We start from the raw sequence: 16223 nt of genomic DNA, 5'->3' as shown, positions 1-16223 counted from the left end.
TGTGTGTGTGTGTGTGTGTGTGAGAGAGAGAGAGAGAGAGAGAGAGAGAGAGAGAGAGAGAGAGAGAGAGAGAGAGAGAGAGAGAGAGAGAGAGAGACAGAGACAGAGACAGAGACAGAGATACAGTCACAAAAAACCGCAGGCTGTGCTATAGGGTTTCTGTAAATCCACTGTATGGAAGACTTTGTTTGTTTGAGAAGGACGATATAGATAATGACCATAACATTTAAAAAAATTACACACACACATGAACTGGATCCGGCCCTCCAATTGTTTGCTGAGTCTTGACCTCAAGGGTCCCTTAAAATCCGTAGATTTCTGGATCCGGCCCTACAATTGTTTGCTGAGTCTTGACCCCGAGGGTCCCTTAAAATCCATAGATTTCTTGATTTCTGATGCAGCAGACCTGGATGGGAGCCCCTGAGGAGGTGCAAACAGCGCTCTGCTCAAGATTTCAGGTTCAAGCCCACCCGATGGTGACTTGGAAGAAAGGCCTGATGATCCACCTGCCAGAACCCGCCACTAAAATCCCGGTGGAACTCCGGTCTAATCTCACACCCATAGGGGTCAGCCGAGAATCTGACGAAAGGGCCAATGGTCAGGTGATGTTTGGGCGGGGCCTGAGGATTTGTATTTCTAAGGAGGTCCGAGGAGCCCCGGAGGCATGGTGGGGATGCACTGGGCTGCTAACTGCAAGGTCAGCAGTTGGAAGCCACCAGCTGCTCTGAGGGAGAGACAGGCTTTTTATTCCCATGAAGAGTTACAGTACAAGAGCTGATACCAAGGGCTCAAGAGAAAGTAAATGCTTAGAAAATAACGATGGCAACAGATGTACAAATATGCTCCATACAAGTGATGCAGGGATTGTTATAAGAGCTGTAAGAGTATGTAATAAAATGATCTTTTAATTTAAAAAAACGAAAGAGAGAGAGAGAGTCTTGGAAACCCTGCAGGGCAGTTCTATTCTGTCCTAGAGGGTTGATCTGAGTTGTAGGGAATGATTGAACAGCTCACAACCCCGCCCCCTTGTTCTCACCTTTGGCCTAGCCTCCCCTTCCCTCCCAATCTTGAGATGCACAAGAATGTGAGGCTGAGCAAGGCTTCCTGGAAGACCAGCCCCCTCCCTCTCCCCCTTCCCCAGCAAGAATTAGGAGGCAAGAAGAGAGGAGATGAAGACATTGGGGTGGGCCGATGCCAGAGGCAAGCAGAAGCAAGTGCGAGGTCCCTAGTTTAATATCACTAGTTTGGGGACAGGGGGGTTGTCCCTCCCATACCTGCAAAGGCCCTCATAAAGGAGGTTAAAGAAATCAGGCACCCTTTAGATGCCTTTGAAGACCCCAAACCAAGCATGCTCGTATTCAAGCCCCCTCACGAGCCAGGTGGGAGGTACACCTGGGTGTCCAAACTAGGCACAGGCTCATGACATCACCCAGGTGGGCTCAACCTAACCAATGGGGTCAACCCATACCTTCAACCATGCCTTCCCCCAGCCAGGGAGCAGGCAAGAATAAAGGTAGGGAACACGCTTTTACACTCTCCTGCCTCTGTTCACTCTTGCCCCTTGCTCACTCAACCCTTCAATCCCTGGGATTCCCCCCCACCCGCGTTCCACATGCATGGGTGCTCTCTTCCACGTGGTTGTTTGGGCCCATTGGTGCACCCCTTTGAGATGGTAAAACCTGACATGTCTCCGTCCTTCCTAAAAACCCACTTGGATGACAAAACAGGCTTCGACATGAATTATTTCATCATGCAAAGCCGAGAACGGAGGTATTTACCCACTCCAGAAACCTAGCACAGTTCTTGGTGCCCTCCCACACCTGGGATCCTTAAGGCCCAGAAGGGTTGGAGGGTGGGCATCTGGGAGTGGAGTCACAGAGCCAGGTCTCCAAGATGCTCGGAGTCCCATGTCTAGAGACCTCCCCTCTCCCACCGCTATGTCTCACGGAAGTACCAATAGAATGAAGCTCCATTTTCCAGAGACAGGGAGCCAGGCCTTTCTTCTGAGGCTCCTCTGGTGGATTCGAACTGCCAACCTGGATGAACCCTTGATAATTTATAAATTATTATTATTTTGTCATATATTATACTGTCTGATGTCTCCCTTCACCCACTTTTCTGTTCTCCATCCCCCAAGGATTTTTTTCCCTTTAATTTAATTCATTTATCTTTTATTCCAATGATGTTTTCTTAATGTACAACTACTCTTTAATATCAAGCTCTCTCTGACACACTGGATTTGTTTCTCTAGTCAACCCGGACAAACACCCTACCCCCTAGGAAATGCTGAAAGAGCAGATGTTTGGTTATATACAGGCACACCTCCTTTGATCGCACCCCAAGATAGTGCAAGTTTGACAAATTGGAAGTCAACTGTCTCCATTAAGGAAGCTGATACCAAGGGCTCAAGTAGAAAGAAAATGCGTTGAAAATGATGATGGCCACAAATGTACAAATGTGCTTGACACCATGGATGAATGGATTGTGATAAGAGCTGTATAAATAAAATGATTAAAAAAAAAAAAGATTTTCAATCCCAGATACCCCCCACAGAGGCAGTTCTCCCAGACCACCACGAGTCGGAAATGACACGGTGGCAGTGGGTTTGGGTGTTTTGTCTGTTTGTTTGTTTTATCGGCACCATTTAGCCAACCAGGAGCCCCAGAGGCATATGGGTGATGCACTGCCAGGTCCGCGGTTTGAAACCCCCCAGCCACTCCTCGGGGAGGAAGATGAAGCTTTCTACTCCGTGAAGAGCTACAGCCTTGGAAACCCACAGGGGCCTTTCTACCCTGTCCTATAGGGTCGCAATCGCTGTGAGTCATAGTCCACTCGAGGGCGCTCAGTAACCAAACCCTGGTTGCTGTTGGGTTAATTCCAACACTCGGCAAACCCCCTGTGACCAAGGAGAGCTTCCCCTTGGCGTTTCCTTGACCATGATGCTCAAACAGCCACCACCCTGGCGGCACCACAGTGAAGCTCTCAGCTGCTAACCGAAAGCAACCCACTTGGCAGCCTGAGCTGACCCGCCAGTTCCTCTGCATAAAGTCCTGGCAAACCGCTCCCACCGAGATGACAGCTTAAGCAGCCCCATGGCGCGGTTCTGCTTGGCCATCCTACGGGGCCATTGTCGGTCCTGACCCAACTCAGCAGCCAGGCTTACCACCGCCGATCTCAACGGAACGTGATGGCCAGGACTTTCTTCAGCTCCACTGAGGAGCCGATGCATCCCGGCTGTGCACTTTGGGATCCTAGTTAAGCACAAGCCAGAGTGCCGCCCAGGGAGCGCGGAGGGCAGGCCTGGTGGCAAGGTCGGAGGAGCACTGGGCTGCAGACCGCCCAGGTCAATAGTTGGAAACTACCCGTCCTGAGGGAGCAAGATGAGGTTTTCTACTCCTGTCAAGAGTTAGTCTTGGCAGAATCGAACCTGCGTCTTGATAAAGTATGTGTGTGTGTGTGTGTGTGTGTGTGAGAGAGAGAGAGAGAGAGAGAGAGAGAGAGAGAGAGAGAGACAGAGACAGAGACAGAGACAGAGACAGAGATACAGTCACAAAAAACCGCAGGCTGTGCTATAGGGTTTCTGTAAATCCACTGTATGGAAGACTTTGTTTGTTTGAGAAGGACGATATAGATAATGACCATAACATTTAAAAAAATTACACACACACATGAACTGGATCCGGCCCTCCAATTGTTTGCTGAGTCTTGACCTCAAGGGTCCCTTAAAATCCGTAGATTTCTGGATCCGGCCCTACAATTGTTTGCTGAGTCTTGACCCCGAGGGTCCCTTAAAATCCATAGATTTCTTGATTTCTGATGCAGCAGACCTGGATGGGAGCCCCTGAGGAGGTGCAAACAGCGCTCTGCTCAAGATTTCAGGTTCAAGCCCACCCGATGGTGACTTGGAAGAAAGGCCTGATGATCCACCTGCCAGAACCCGCCACTAAAATCCCGGTGGAACTCCGGTCTAATCTCACACCCATAGGGGTCAGCCGAGAATCTGACGAAAGGGCCAATGGTCAGGTGATGTTTGGGCGGGGCCTGAGGATTTGTATTTCTAAGGAGGTCCGAGGAGCCCCGGAGGCATGGTGGGGATGCACTGGGCTGCTAACTGCAAGGTCAGCAGTTGGAAGCCACCAGCTGCTCTGAGGGAGAGACAGGCTTTTTATTCCCATGAAGAGTTACAGTACAAGAGCTGATACCAAGGGCTCAAGAGAAAGTAAATGCTTAGAAAATAACGATGGCAACAGATGTACAAATATGCTCCATACAAGTGATGCAGGGATTGTTATAAGAGCTGTAAGAGTATGTAATAAAATGATCTTTTAATTTAAAAAAACGAAAGAGAGAGAGAGAGTCTTGGAAACCCTGCAGGGCAGTTCTATTCTGTCCTAGAGGGTTGATCTGAGTTGTAGGGAATGATTGAACAGCTCACAACCCCGCCCCCTTGTTCTCACCTTTGGCCTAGCCTCCCCTTCCCTCCCAATCTTGAGATGCACAAGAATGTGAGGCTGAGCAAGGCTTCCTGGAAGACCAGCCCCCTCCCTCTCCCCCTTCCCCAGCAAGAATTAGGAGGCAAGAAGAGAGGAGATGAAGACATTGGGGTGGGCCGATGCCAGAGGCAAGCAGAAGCAAGTGCGAGGTCCCTAGTTTAATATCACTAGTTTGGGGACAGGGGGGTTGTCCCTCCCATACCTGCAAAGGCCCTCATAAAGGAGGTTAAAGAAATCAGGCACCCTTTAGATGCCTTTGAAGACCCCAAACCAAGCATGCTCGTATTCAAGCCCCCTCACGAGCCAGGTGGGAGGTACACCTGGGTGTCCAAACTAGGCACAGGCTCATGACATCACCCAGGTGGGCTCAACCTAACCAATGGGGTCAACCCATACCTTCAACCATGCCTTCCCCCAGCCAGGGAGCAGGCAAGAATAAAGGTAGGGAACACGCTTTTACACTCTCCTGCCTCTGTTCACTCTTGCCCCTTGCTCACTCAACCCTTCAATCCCTGGGATTCCCCCCCACCCGCGTTCCACATGCATGGGTGCTCTCTTCCACGTGGTTGTTTGGGCCCATTGGTGCACCCCTTTGAGATGGTAAAACCTGACATGTCTCCGTCCTTCCTAAAAACCCACTTGGATGACAAAACAGGCTTCGACATGAATTATTTCATCATGCAAAGCCGAGAACGGAGGTATTTACCCACTCCAGAAACCTAGCACAGTTCTTGGTGCCCTCCCACACCTGGGATCCTTAAGGCCCAGAAGGGTTGGAGGGTGGGCATCTGGGAGTGGAGTCACAGAGCCAGGTCTCCAAGATGCTCGGAGTCCCATGTCTAGAGACCTCCCCTCTCCCACCGCTATGTCTCACGGAAGTACCAATAGAATGAAGCTCCATTTTCCAGAGACAGGGAGCCAGGCCTTTCTTCTGAGGCTCCTCTGGTGGATTCGAACTGCCAACCTGGCCACTAGCCGCTAAGGGCTAACGATCTGCACCCGTGGAGGCTTTCCTTTAGACCTACTTAATCCAAACCAAATCAAACTGCCCACCAAGGTGTCGATCCTGGCTCACAGCAGTCCTATAGGACAGGGTAGAACTGCCCCTGTGGGTTTTGAGACTGTAACCCTTAAAAAAAATGTTTTCCCCTTGCACTCATTTTTTTTTCCCCCTTGCACTCATTTTTACTGGTGTAATTTTTTTTAAAATTGTGGCCGAAGGAGAGCTGTAATTCTTTATGGGAATAGAAAGGCACATCTTTCCCCCTAGGATCCACTGGTGGGTTCAAACTGCTGGCCTTGTAGTTAGCAGCCCCACGGTAACTCACTATACCACCAGGGTTTCCCTTCCGTAACTTGGAACCCCCAAATCTCAAGGCTACAACAAGCCCCCTGGGTGAAAAACAACCCAGAGCCACTGCCGCCAAAACCAAGTCTGGGGAGAGTCGGTTCCCACGCCCCCAAACCCTGTGTATCACAAAACAGAATCCACTCCACCGGGAGGAGAGAGCCAGGGCTTTCTTCCTCGGCGCCGCTGGATGGATTTGAACCGTCGACCTTGCAGTCGTTCCGTGTCAGCTACCCTCCACCCCCAACCAACCATCACAGCTGAGGGAGTGCCAAAACCAAGCCCAGAGAGGGGGGGAGGGGTGCGCGGCCCAGGGGCTCCAGGTTGGCCCTTGTAGGGTGCGGTCTGGGAAGTGGAGCAGGGGGATCCCTCAGGATGAGGGGGTCAGTCTATAGTTGGGGCTCTAGGAGCCCCAAGAATGCGTAGTTAGGGGTTCTGGGGTCCCAAGTTTGGTATTCACAGAATGGCGGGGGGTGGCGGCCCATGATTAGAAGGGCAAGAGGTGGAGAGTCCCAGGACAGGGGCGTCTCCGGTGGGGTCCCCAGTACCGGATCAGCGCCGCTGCTACGGGTCCCAGCAGCAGCAGCAGCAACGGCAGCGGCCATGGCGCAGACATCTCGGGGTTCCGGTCTTTTGGACACAGATGTCCTGGGCTCTTGTTCCACCCGCCTCCACCCATCTCCCCCACCCTCGACTCCTCCCTGTTCACCACCCACCTCCGGACTTGGAGGTGAACTTTGCAGTCTCTTTGCAAGTGGCCCAGGTGGGCGGGGAATCGCGGGTGCGTTAGGACCACAGATGCTAGGACTATTTTTGTGGGGCCCCTACTATCCTATGTCTCAGGCACCCCTCTCTCTCAACCTTGGGGGGCGGTGTTCAGCTAGGACTCCCCCACCTCTGCCTCCCTGGCCTCCTAACCGCCCCCCCCTCCCACTTCCTCCCTTCTGTTTTTGGTAACTGTCACTTCTAACTTCCACTTCACCTTTCTGAAATTCATTAACCACAAGTGTTGCTCTAGGCCAGGGCCAGGGGGTGGGCGGAGTGTTTCTGAAGGGTCATTGATTTGAAGGCAAGTGTGACCGGATCAAACTGCGGCTTCCCCTAGCTCCTCATATCAAGTAGTGGACGACCAAGTGTCTGCAGCCGCATTTGGGATGGAAAATACCAGGAGAGGGAGTAACTCCCCCGCTGCCCCATTTTTTGGTAAAAATATCCCCTGGCAGATAAGGGGAATGGTAAATAAAAAAATGAATGAATGAATGAAGCACCTCGCTTTTTCTGTGTGTGTTTCTGCCCCTCTCCTCCCTGAGCAAACTTCTTATGCTATATGGAGCACCTGAGAGGTCGGGTGAGAAATTCAGGGACCGGTGAGTGTATGTCCATAGGGGAGGGACAAATCATCGGAACAGGAGAATGAAAAGAGGCTGCACCAGTCCCAGAATGTCAGCTGGGTCACTGTCTGGTACATGCTGTTAAGTGCCAAGGAGTTGGTCCCAACCCATAGCAACCATATGTGGCCCCAACCCATAGCAACCTCATTATGCACAACAGAAGGAACCCTGGCCGGGCCTGCACCATCCTCACAAGTGTTCCCATGCCCGAACCCATGTTGCAGCCACTGTGTCCATCCGTATCCTTGACAGCCTTCCTCCTTTTTACTGCCCTTCTACTTCTCCAAGCCTGATGTCCTTGTCCGGGGACTGGTCCCTCCTGACAACCTGCTCAAAGTATGTCAGAGGAAGTCTTGGTATTCTTGCTTCTAAGCAGCACTCTGACTGTGAGCTCCTTGTAACTCGGGTTGGTTCACCCTCTTAGCAATCCATGGCACTTAAAAAAAATCATTTTATTGGGGGCTCGCACAACTCTTATCACAACCCATCCATCCATCCATCCATCCATGGTGTCAAGCACTTTTGTACATTTGTTGCCCTCATCATTCCCAAACATTTGCTTTCTACTTGAGCCCTTGGTATGGGCTCCTCATTTCCCCCCTCCCTCCTCCATCTTCCCTCCCTCCCGAACCCTTGATAATTTATAAATTATTATTATTTTTTCATGTCTTACACTGACCGATGTCTCCCTTCACCCACTTTTCTGTTGTTTGTCCCCCAGGGAGGGGGTTATATGTAGATCATTGTGATCAGTTCCCCCCTTTCTCCCCCACCTTTCCCTTACCCTCCTGGTATCACGACTCTCATTATTGGCCCTGAGGGGTTTCTCTGTCCTGGATTCCCTGTGTTTCCAGCTCTTATCTGTAAGAGTGTGCATGGTCTGGTCTAGACAGATTTGTAAGGTAGAATGAGGGAGGAAGCATTAAAGAACTAGAGGAAAGTTGTATGTTTCATCGGTGTTATACCACACCCTGACTGGCTTGTCTCCTCCCCACGACCCTCTGTAAGGGGCTGTCCAGTTGTCCGCTGATGGGCTTTGGGTCTCCAAGTTCATGGCACGTTCCATAGTCTCCTCCAGCCAAATGCCTTGCTTCATCTCTGGCCTTCTTTAGTCCATGTACTTGTACGCCGTAGGAACTTGAGTTGGTGCATACTCTGCTGTGGATGTTTTCAATGACCACAGAATAAAAGATGAGTGTAAGTTTCTTTAATCATTGGTGGCTCTTACAGCTCATCACATTCCAGACATCTATTGTATCAAGCACACTTGTACATTCGTTGCCATCATCATTGTCAAAACATTTTCTTTCTACTTGAGCCCTTGGTATCAGCTCCTCTTTTTTCCTTCCCTCCCCCACCCTCCTGACCCCTTGATAAACTATACATTATTGTTTTCCTATCTTACATGTCTGCTATCTCCCTTCACCCACATTTCCGTTGTTCATCCCCCTGGGGACGATCATTGTCCCCTGGGGGAATTATACTTCGATCATTGTAATCAGGTTCCCCCATATCCCCCTTCACCCCCTGTCTTCCCCCTACCCTCATCGTATCACTACTCCCATTACAGTTCCTGAGGGGGTCATCTGTCCTAGATTCCGTGTGTTGAGAGTGCTTATCTGTACCAGTGTACATGCTTACATCTAGCCAGATGTGTAAGGTAGACCTGAGGTCATGATAGTGAAGGCGGGGGAGGAAGCATTAAGGAACTAGAGGAATGTTGTGTGTTTTGTTAGTGCTATACTGCACCCTGACTGTCTCTTCCTTTCCTTGTGACCCTTCTGTGAGGGATGTCCAATTGTCTACAAATGGAATTTGGGCCGCCTTAAGTATAAGTTTAAGAAAAAGTATTAGACACTTTTTAAAGAGAGATTAAAAGAAAGTGGTTTACGGTCGACGGCAATGAGTTTGGTTTGCGATTATTAAAAATGTGATATTATTGTTGCTCGACTTAGCCTCTATTTAGGTCTAACTTTCTAGCCTTTGTGGTGTTGTGGTCATGCATTGGGCTGCATTCCTCAAGGTCAGCAGTTCGAAACCACCAGCCACTCGGAGGGAGAAAGAAAAGACTTTCTACTCCCGTTTAGAGTTACAATCTTGGAAACCTACAGGGAGTAGTTCTACTCTGTGGCCAGAAGGCAGAATGAATTGATGGCGGTGAGTTTAGTTAGGTTTGGTTTAACCCTTTCTCTGGGAGCCCCGCTAGCATAGTGGTTATGCATTTGGCTACTAACCACAAGGGCAGCAGTTTGAAACCACCAGTGCTTAGCAGGATTAAGGTGAGACTTTCTACTCCCGAAAGAGTTACGGTCTCGGGAACCCACAGAGGCAGTTCTACCTTGTCCTGCAGGGCCGTCCTGGCCCCATCCCCCACCCCTCAGAATGAGCAGAAAAAGAATCCTGGGACAGGAACAACCTTCCTGGGCCTCGTCTCAGCCACACAATTTTGAGACTTCTTAATGAGCCTCGCGATTGTCCTGTGTCCTCTGGGAACATCTATCCAGATCTCTCCATTGGGATCCGCACAACCTTCCAAACGGGCTTCCCTGCCTCGGATTCTCGTGGCCCAGCAGATCCCCCTGGGAGGCCACTCTTTGGATTGGACCTCCCCGCAAAGAAAACCAATGGCCTCGCATTACACATTGGTAACCTCTCAATGTGGAAACACAAAAGCCAAGGAAGCGGACCCGATGTCTGCCCAGGCAAGTTCAATGGAGGAGACCGGTGGCCTACTCCTATACCAGGCTCTGGAGCAGGTGAGCGAAGCCGGGTAAATGCTGCGCTTCCGCATCATCCCCGGGGGAGGCTCCTCCCGGCCCCAGCTTGGCACATCTCCAAAGGACCCCTCTTGCAAGCTGTACACTAGTTTTCATGCAACTCCACTGAGGGTGAGGGTGGTTCTGCATTTGTGAGCGGGCCAGGCATCTCTCGATCCAGAAGTATTACGAGAAGACACTGGGAAGTCCGAAGGTAGCCACCCTCCGCTCAGGATGGCAGAGAAACAGAGACTGGATCGGACCTTTGGAGAGAACTTGACTGCAGCCATCCTCTGACCACAGAGACGCAACGTGTGCCCACACATTCTGTCTGGAACGCGAACCCGCAGGAATCCAAAATAACCACATGTTTGGACTGACCTTGATGGATTGTTCAAGAGACAGGTAAATAATGAAAGAGGAGCCCCGAGAAGTGCATGGAAGATGCTCACTTCTGGGCCCCCACATTCTAGCCTCTGAATCTGGAGGAGTGGGAGAGGGGCCCAGGAATCTGCATGTATGTGTTTGTTTTTCAAACAAATCCGAAGTTGAGAGGTTCCCGGACTTTGAGGAACTGGACGAGAAAGCCTGTGGGGGTTCGTTGCAGCCCACAACCCCCCTTTCTTGTTGAGTAAATCAAAGGAGGCAGCACGTACACAAAGGCCGCTTCTCTCTCCCCATATGGATTTATGTCCAAACTGACTCAATGGCAGGGCTCTTGATGATTGGCACCTGCATATTCTGAACTCTTCGTAGTTAAGCACATGGAGCCCTAGCGGTGTAGTGGTTATGGGTTCGGCTGCGAGCCTCGTGGTCTGCAGTTCAAAACCACCAGCAGCTCCTTAGAAGAAAGACTGGGCTTTCTATGCCGATAAACAGGTACAGTGTTGAAAACCCACAGGGGGTCACGATGAGTCAGCATTGATCGGATGACCCGGAGTTATATTGAAGGATGGCTTGCTTCAGAAACACACCCACCCAGTTGCTCTGGGTGAAAGATCTGGTGGTCTTCTCTCCTGAAGATGACAGGCTAGAAAGCCCGAGGGGACAGGCCCACCCTTTCATATGAGGTCACTATGGGTCATATTACAGGAGCCCTGGTGGGGTAGTGTTGGGTTGCTAACTACAAGGTTAGCAGTTTGAAACCACCAGCTGCTCCACAGGAGAAAGATGAGGCTTTCTACTCCTTTTGCTTTTTTTTTTTAAACTCTTGTGTCGAGGGCTGCCTTTCAATAGATCGCAGCGAGGGAACGGCTTTTTACTCCTGTAAAGAGTTGCAGTCTTGTAGTAGCAAAATCCAAATTTGATGGAACGTATCAGAGTTCCAATTGTGAACACCCAATTTGTAGAAGGCTAGGGAGGACAGTGGGAGCCCCAAATCCACCGGCAGAGTCTCTATTATGGATGGTCCCAGCCTCCCCAGTTGAACGGTCCAAGGCGTGGTGGTGCAGTTGAGGAGTAAAATTAAAGAGACATTAGACCAGATAAAGCATCCGAGTGCTCACCTCCAGGACCCTCATGACTTCAGGAGCCGGATTCTTGCAGAGAGAGAGAGAATATATTTCCAACCAAGGCTTATATACACTCTAGGGGTGTGCCAGTCCCCTAATGACAGGTAACCACCTGTGTAACAGGAAGGGGTTGTACAATAGGCACACACGTGACAGGTTAAAGGGGCTCTAGAGTCAAGATGGCAGCCTAACCTTGGTACCTGAGTTGGCTTGACTTTAGGAGTCTTTGGGCTCTCCTTCAGGGGAACCATCCATTATCCTTATCAGAAGGGAGCGGGCCCTACTTAGGGTGGGATAGACTATAGGGTCTGATTGTCTTAGATGGCTGACAACCTTCAGGCAGATGGCCTTTAAGCAGTTGACCTCCAAGTGTATAGTCAGTGACCATGTGTTTGCAAACAGTACCTTAGGTTTGGCATATATTATAGGGGGCGGGCATCATGGGGAATAACTTCTGTTTCCCACATAGTTAGATTAATCCTCTGGCAGATCCCCTCTGGCCACAATCCAGGGACGAGAACAGCTTTGCTATCAGACAGAGATGATTGTCAACTTGATTATGGTAGGTGGCACCATGGTCTAATATGATACTTGGTCAGCTGACCTCCCTCTTGACCCAACCTGAATTTGTTCTGGGTTTAAACATCTCCTACTTGTCCCACAACAGAAATTTCCTCTCTGGCTTTTAAAAATATTGCTGGTGTCTTTTAGTTGTTTTTTCGTCCTTTCTTATTCTGTATTTTAATCTTTCTACTATTTTTTTTCTTTCTGTTCCATTTTGCTTTTCTTGTTTCTGTTAGGGGTCCCGGTTTACGGAGCACACAAGGTGTGGGTGCATAGAGACAACGAATGATGCACTGGTCTATCGGGCCCGGGGTGGGTGGGTGGGGGGACCCGAGGAGAGGCTAATGAAGGAAGGGGGGGGGTGGTTGGAGCACTAGAACTGATGGTGTATATACAACTCTTTTTATAAGCAACTTAACTATGGAAGTATAAGGTATGTGAATTTTACCTCTGCAACACTCTTTATTAAGAACATTTTTTTTATTAAGAAATCATTTTATTGGAGGCTCTTACAGCTCTGGTCACAACCCATACATCAATCGTATCAAACACATTTGTACATAGGTTGCCATCATCCTTTTCAAACCATTTTCTTTCTGCTTGAGCCCTTGGGATCAGCTCCTCTTTCCCCCTCCCTCCCCCATCCTCCCATTCTTGTGGACCCCCTGATAAATGATTATTATTTTCATATCTGGCACCATCCGCTGTCTCCCTTCGCCCCCAAACTTTCTTTTCAAAAGAGCTACAGTCTTGGAAACCCACAGGGGGCAGTTCCACCCTCTCCTTTCGTGTCCCTGGAAGTCAGCATCAAGAAGACCGGAGAGGAATGGATGTATTTGAACGATGGGGTTGGTGAAGAATCTTAGAGGCCAGGACGGCGAGACTTGTTATCAGGAGGGACCAGTCCCTGGAGAAGGACGTCCTAGCTAGCGAAGTAGAGTGGCCCTTAGCAAGAAGGGTCTAGACGACAGGGGAGGATGCATGGCGCAGGACCCGGCAGTGACCGATTCCTTTGCATTTCGGTTTCCGAAAGGCTTGCGCATCCCTACATGGCCACACAGCGGCGGTGTGGCCCTATTTTCCCCTAACTCACTCTGTCCTCCCACCTGGGCCTCCGCGGGTTCCCACTGCCTGCAATGCCAACTAGCTCGCCTTCTCCGCTGGATGCTGGGAAGAGCTGAACAAATGCCACCCGCTCCAGGAAGCCCTCCCTGATTGCCCGCTGCCCCAACGAGCCTGTCCTCTCCACGAGCAAACCGAACCTGGGCAGTGGGTTAAGCTGTGGGCCCCTAAACGCAAGGCCACCGGTTCGAAACCACCAGCTGCTCTACAGAACAAAGAGGAGGCTTTGTTCTAGCCTGTCCTTACAGGACCGCTGTGAGTCGGAATCCACTCAATAGCGGTGTTTGCTGATTTCACACCAGACTCACTCAGCACCCACCCCGGTCCTCAGGATCTATCAGGCAATCCCATAAATGACCACCACCAGGTGACAGCCTTTCAAGAGAGCGATGAGAACCCTCCCACCCAGCCCAGGTGCACTTGGTGATTGGAACCTGGCTCTCCCGGCTCCCGGGCACCTCCCCGCGTCAGTGTGGACTGCTGACATCCACTTTTGCGCTCCTTCCATTGATCAGAAGAGAGTCACATGGCAGTGGTCCAGCCTCAAGTCCATTGACCACCCTAGCCACTCAATAGACCAATGGTTCTCAACCAGTGGGTCGCTACCCCTTTGGGGGGTCAAACGACCCTTTCACAGGGGTCACCTGATCCATCGCAGTGGCAAAATGACAGTGATAAAGTAGCAACGAAAATAATTTTATGGTTGGGGGGGTGTCACCACCACACGAGGAACTGTCTGAAGAGCTCGAGGCATGAGGCAGGTGGAGAGCTGCTGCAGTGGAGGCTTTTCAAGACTGTACGTCGTTATGGGAACTGACGGCCTCATCTTTCTCCCCAGGAGTGGGTTGGGGGTTTCAACCGCTGACCTTGATGTTAAGGGGTACTAAGCCAACCCAACAGAGCACCTTAGGGCTTACCGTGAGAACAGGCTCCCTCTGGGTACTTATCAGCTAAGCTCAGAGAGTTTCGCTACAGTTCCCTAAGTCTGAACAGAAGGGGCCAAGTGCCAGAGAGAGACCTGCTTTGGGCAGGGCTGAGAAGAGGCTGTCCTGATTGAAGAACTCTAACCCGGGTGTCCTTGAGCCTGAATTGTAACTTGGTGCTTCCCTCATGGAGCCCATCATCGTGAGTGTGTGAGTCTGGGTACTTTAGAGAAACAAATCCACAGACACTCATGTATAAGAGAGAGTTTTAGATAAAGTGTAAGTGTGCATCAAGAAAACATCCCAACCCAGTGCTGCCCAAGCCCACAAGTCCAACATTAGCCCATATGTCCGACACCAATCCACAAAGTCCTCCCCCATCTCACAAAACACACGCAATGATGCCGACTGCAGGAGGAAAGCTGAGTCAGTGAGTGTGTAAGCATCTCAGCGCTGGCAGGGGTCTCCACACAGCTGCTCCAGCACCCAGGGCTGCATCAGGGTAGGTCCATGTGGCTTCTCCTTGGGGATGTCTTGCAGGAAGTCAGCCCGCAAGCTGAAGCTGGGAACTGCTAAAGCAGCTGCACCCTGGTGCGATCATCAAAAAGCAAGAGACCCAAGAACTCGAAAGGCGAGGCTCACCGAGCCATTTATCCCTCTGTCCTTCAATTAATCCCACGTGTTTATCGGCCAGGTTGGCACAGTAAACTAACTCAGTGAGCATTGCCCATGATTCCGGTGTGGCCTTTACAGGGAGACATTGAACTCAGCAGAGGGGGACAGTGGCGTGGGAGGGACAGGTGGTATCAGAATGGGTCCAAAGTTTGGAGGGTGGAGGCATGTTTGACCCCCGCCTCACAAGAATCAGCCTTGGGCTGTTGATCTTGATTCTCCTCGCCACCCGCATGAACTTAGACGCCGCCTCCTCCACGCAATTACTCCACACACAGTCATGCGTGCCTCACCACCACAACCAGGACCAAATCTTCTCCCCACTGTCAATTCCTAGAAACCTGGAGACCGAACAAAGGTCTCCTTTCAACCCCTGTGGTTTGGCTTGGACCCAAATGTACCACCAGTATTAAATTCCGGTCTGGCTTCTTCCACATAGAATGTCGCGTTGAGGCTTATTAGTTGTTTGTCCCTATTCAGGTAAACCTTGTCATCATCAGGTGCTGACGCAAAGTAGTCCCGACTCACACCGAGCCCGTGCACAACAGAACGAAACAGTGAAGGGTCCTGCCTCGATTTCACCATTGTTCTTATGTTTGGGCCTGTGCTAGTCTGGGTGGACTAGAGAAACAAATCCATAGACACTCATGTGTGTCTAAGAGAAAGTTTTATATAAAGGGTAATTGTACATTAAGAAAACATCCCAGTCGAGATCAAGTCCATAAACCCGACATGAGCCCATGTGTCTGATAGCAATCTACAAAGTTCTCTTCAGACTCACCTCAGCCCCTCTTGATGAACCACTCGGGACTGGAAGAAGTGAGAGGGAGCCTTTACTCTCCTGGGACATTTATAGGTAGACATAAGACATACATATTCAGTAGTTACATGCATCACAAGGTGGGTGGTAAGTACATTAAGGTCCCTGAGCTCACAGGTGAGGAAACCTAGTACCTGCATTGGGGGAAGGTAGGAGGAGGGTTGGGTGTCATGGAGGGAAGAGAGAACAAAAGGATAGTCTCTGTTTCTATAGGGAGATCGAATCCACCATGTGCTCACTTTAAGGCAGCATGGCTGTTCAGGGGAAAATCTGTGGGAATGATATTTAAAGCAGGATTATGTACTTGGACTTCTCTAACTTACCCAAGTGGAGGCTTTCCCACCATGGAATACCAGCTTTCCAGATTCCCTCTGTGATACGTTAGGGGACACAGTCCTCATCCTGTTTCCTTCCCTGTCCGTTTCCCACAACTGTCGCGGCCACTGTGTCCATCCATCTGGTTGAGAGTCATCTTCTTTTGGCTGCCCTTCTACTTTACCAAGCACGAGGTCCTTTTCCACAGACCAGTCTCTCCTGACAACACTTCCAAAGTACGCAAGACAGCGCCTCGTCCTTGCTTCTAAGGACGGAGCATCCTGGCTTCCTGCTTCCAAGACAGGGAT

General features: G+C 50.5%; 1 protein-coding gene across 1 annotated transcript in view; it reads right to left on the bottom strand.

The window, feature by feature from the left end:
• NAPSA (napsin A aspartic peptidase) overlaps positions 1-6497 on the bottom strand; it is a 14840-nt gene extending 8343 nt beyond the window's left edge. Inside the window, exon 1 of the mRNA XM_004710682.2 lies at positions 6390-6497. Within this exon, the coding sequence (XP_004710739.1) occupies positions 6390-6457 (68 nt within the window). The 5' untranslated portion in view covers positions 6458-6497. The remainder of the gene's footprint in view (positions 1-6389) is intronic.
• Positions 6498-16223: the final 9726 nt, after the last annotated feature.

Source organism: Echinops telfairi, unplaced genomic scaffold (genome assembly GCF_000313985.2).
Source record: "Echinops telfairi isolate 266 unplaced genomic scaffold, ASM31398v2 ScPeMD7_655;HRSCAF=1070, whole genome shotgun sequence".
In the NCBI taxonomy this organism is placed as follows: domain Eukaryota; kingdom Metazoa; phylum Chordata; class Mammalia; order Afrosoricida; family Tenrecidae; genus Echinops; species Echinops telfairi.
Note: the sequence above shows the minus strand (reverse complement) of the source record. Positions and strands in the feature narration are given on the sequence as shown.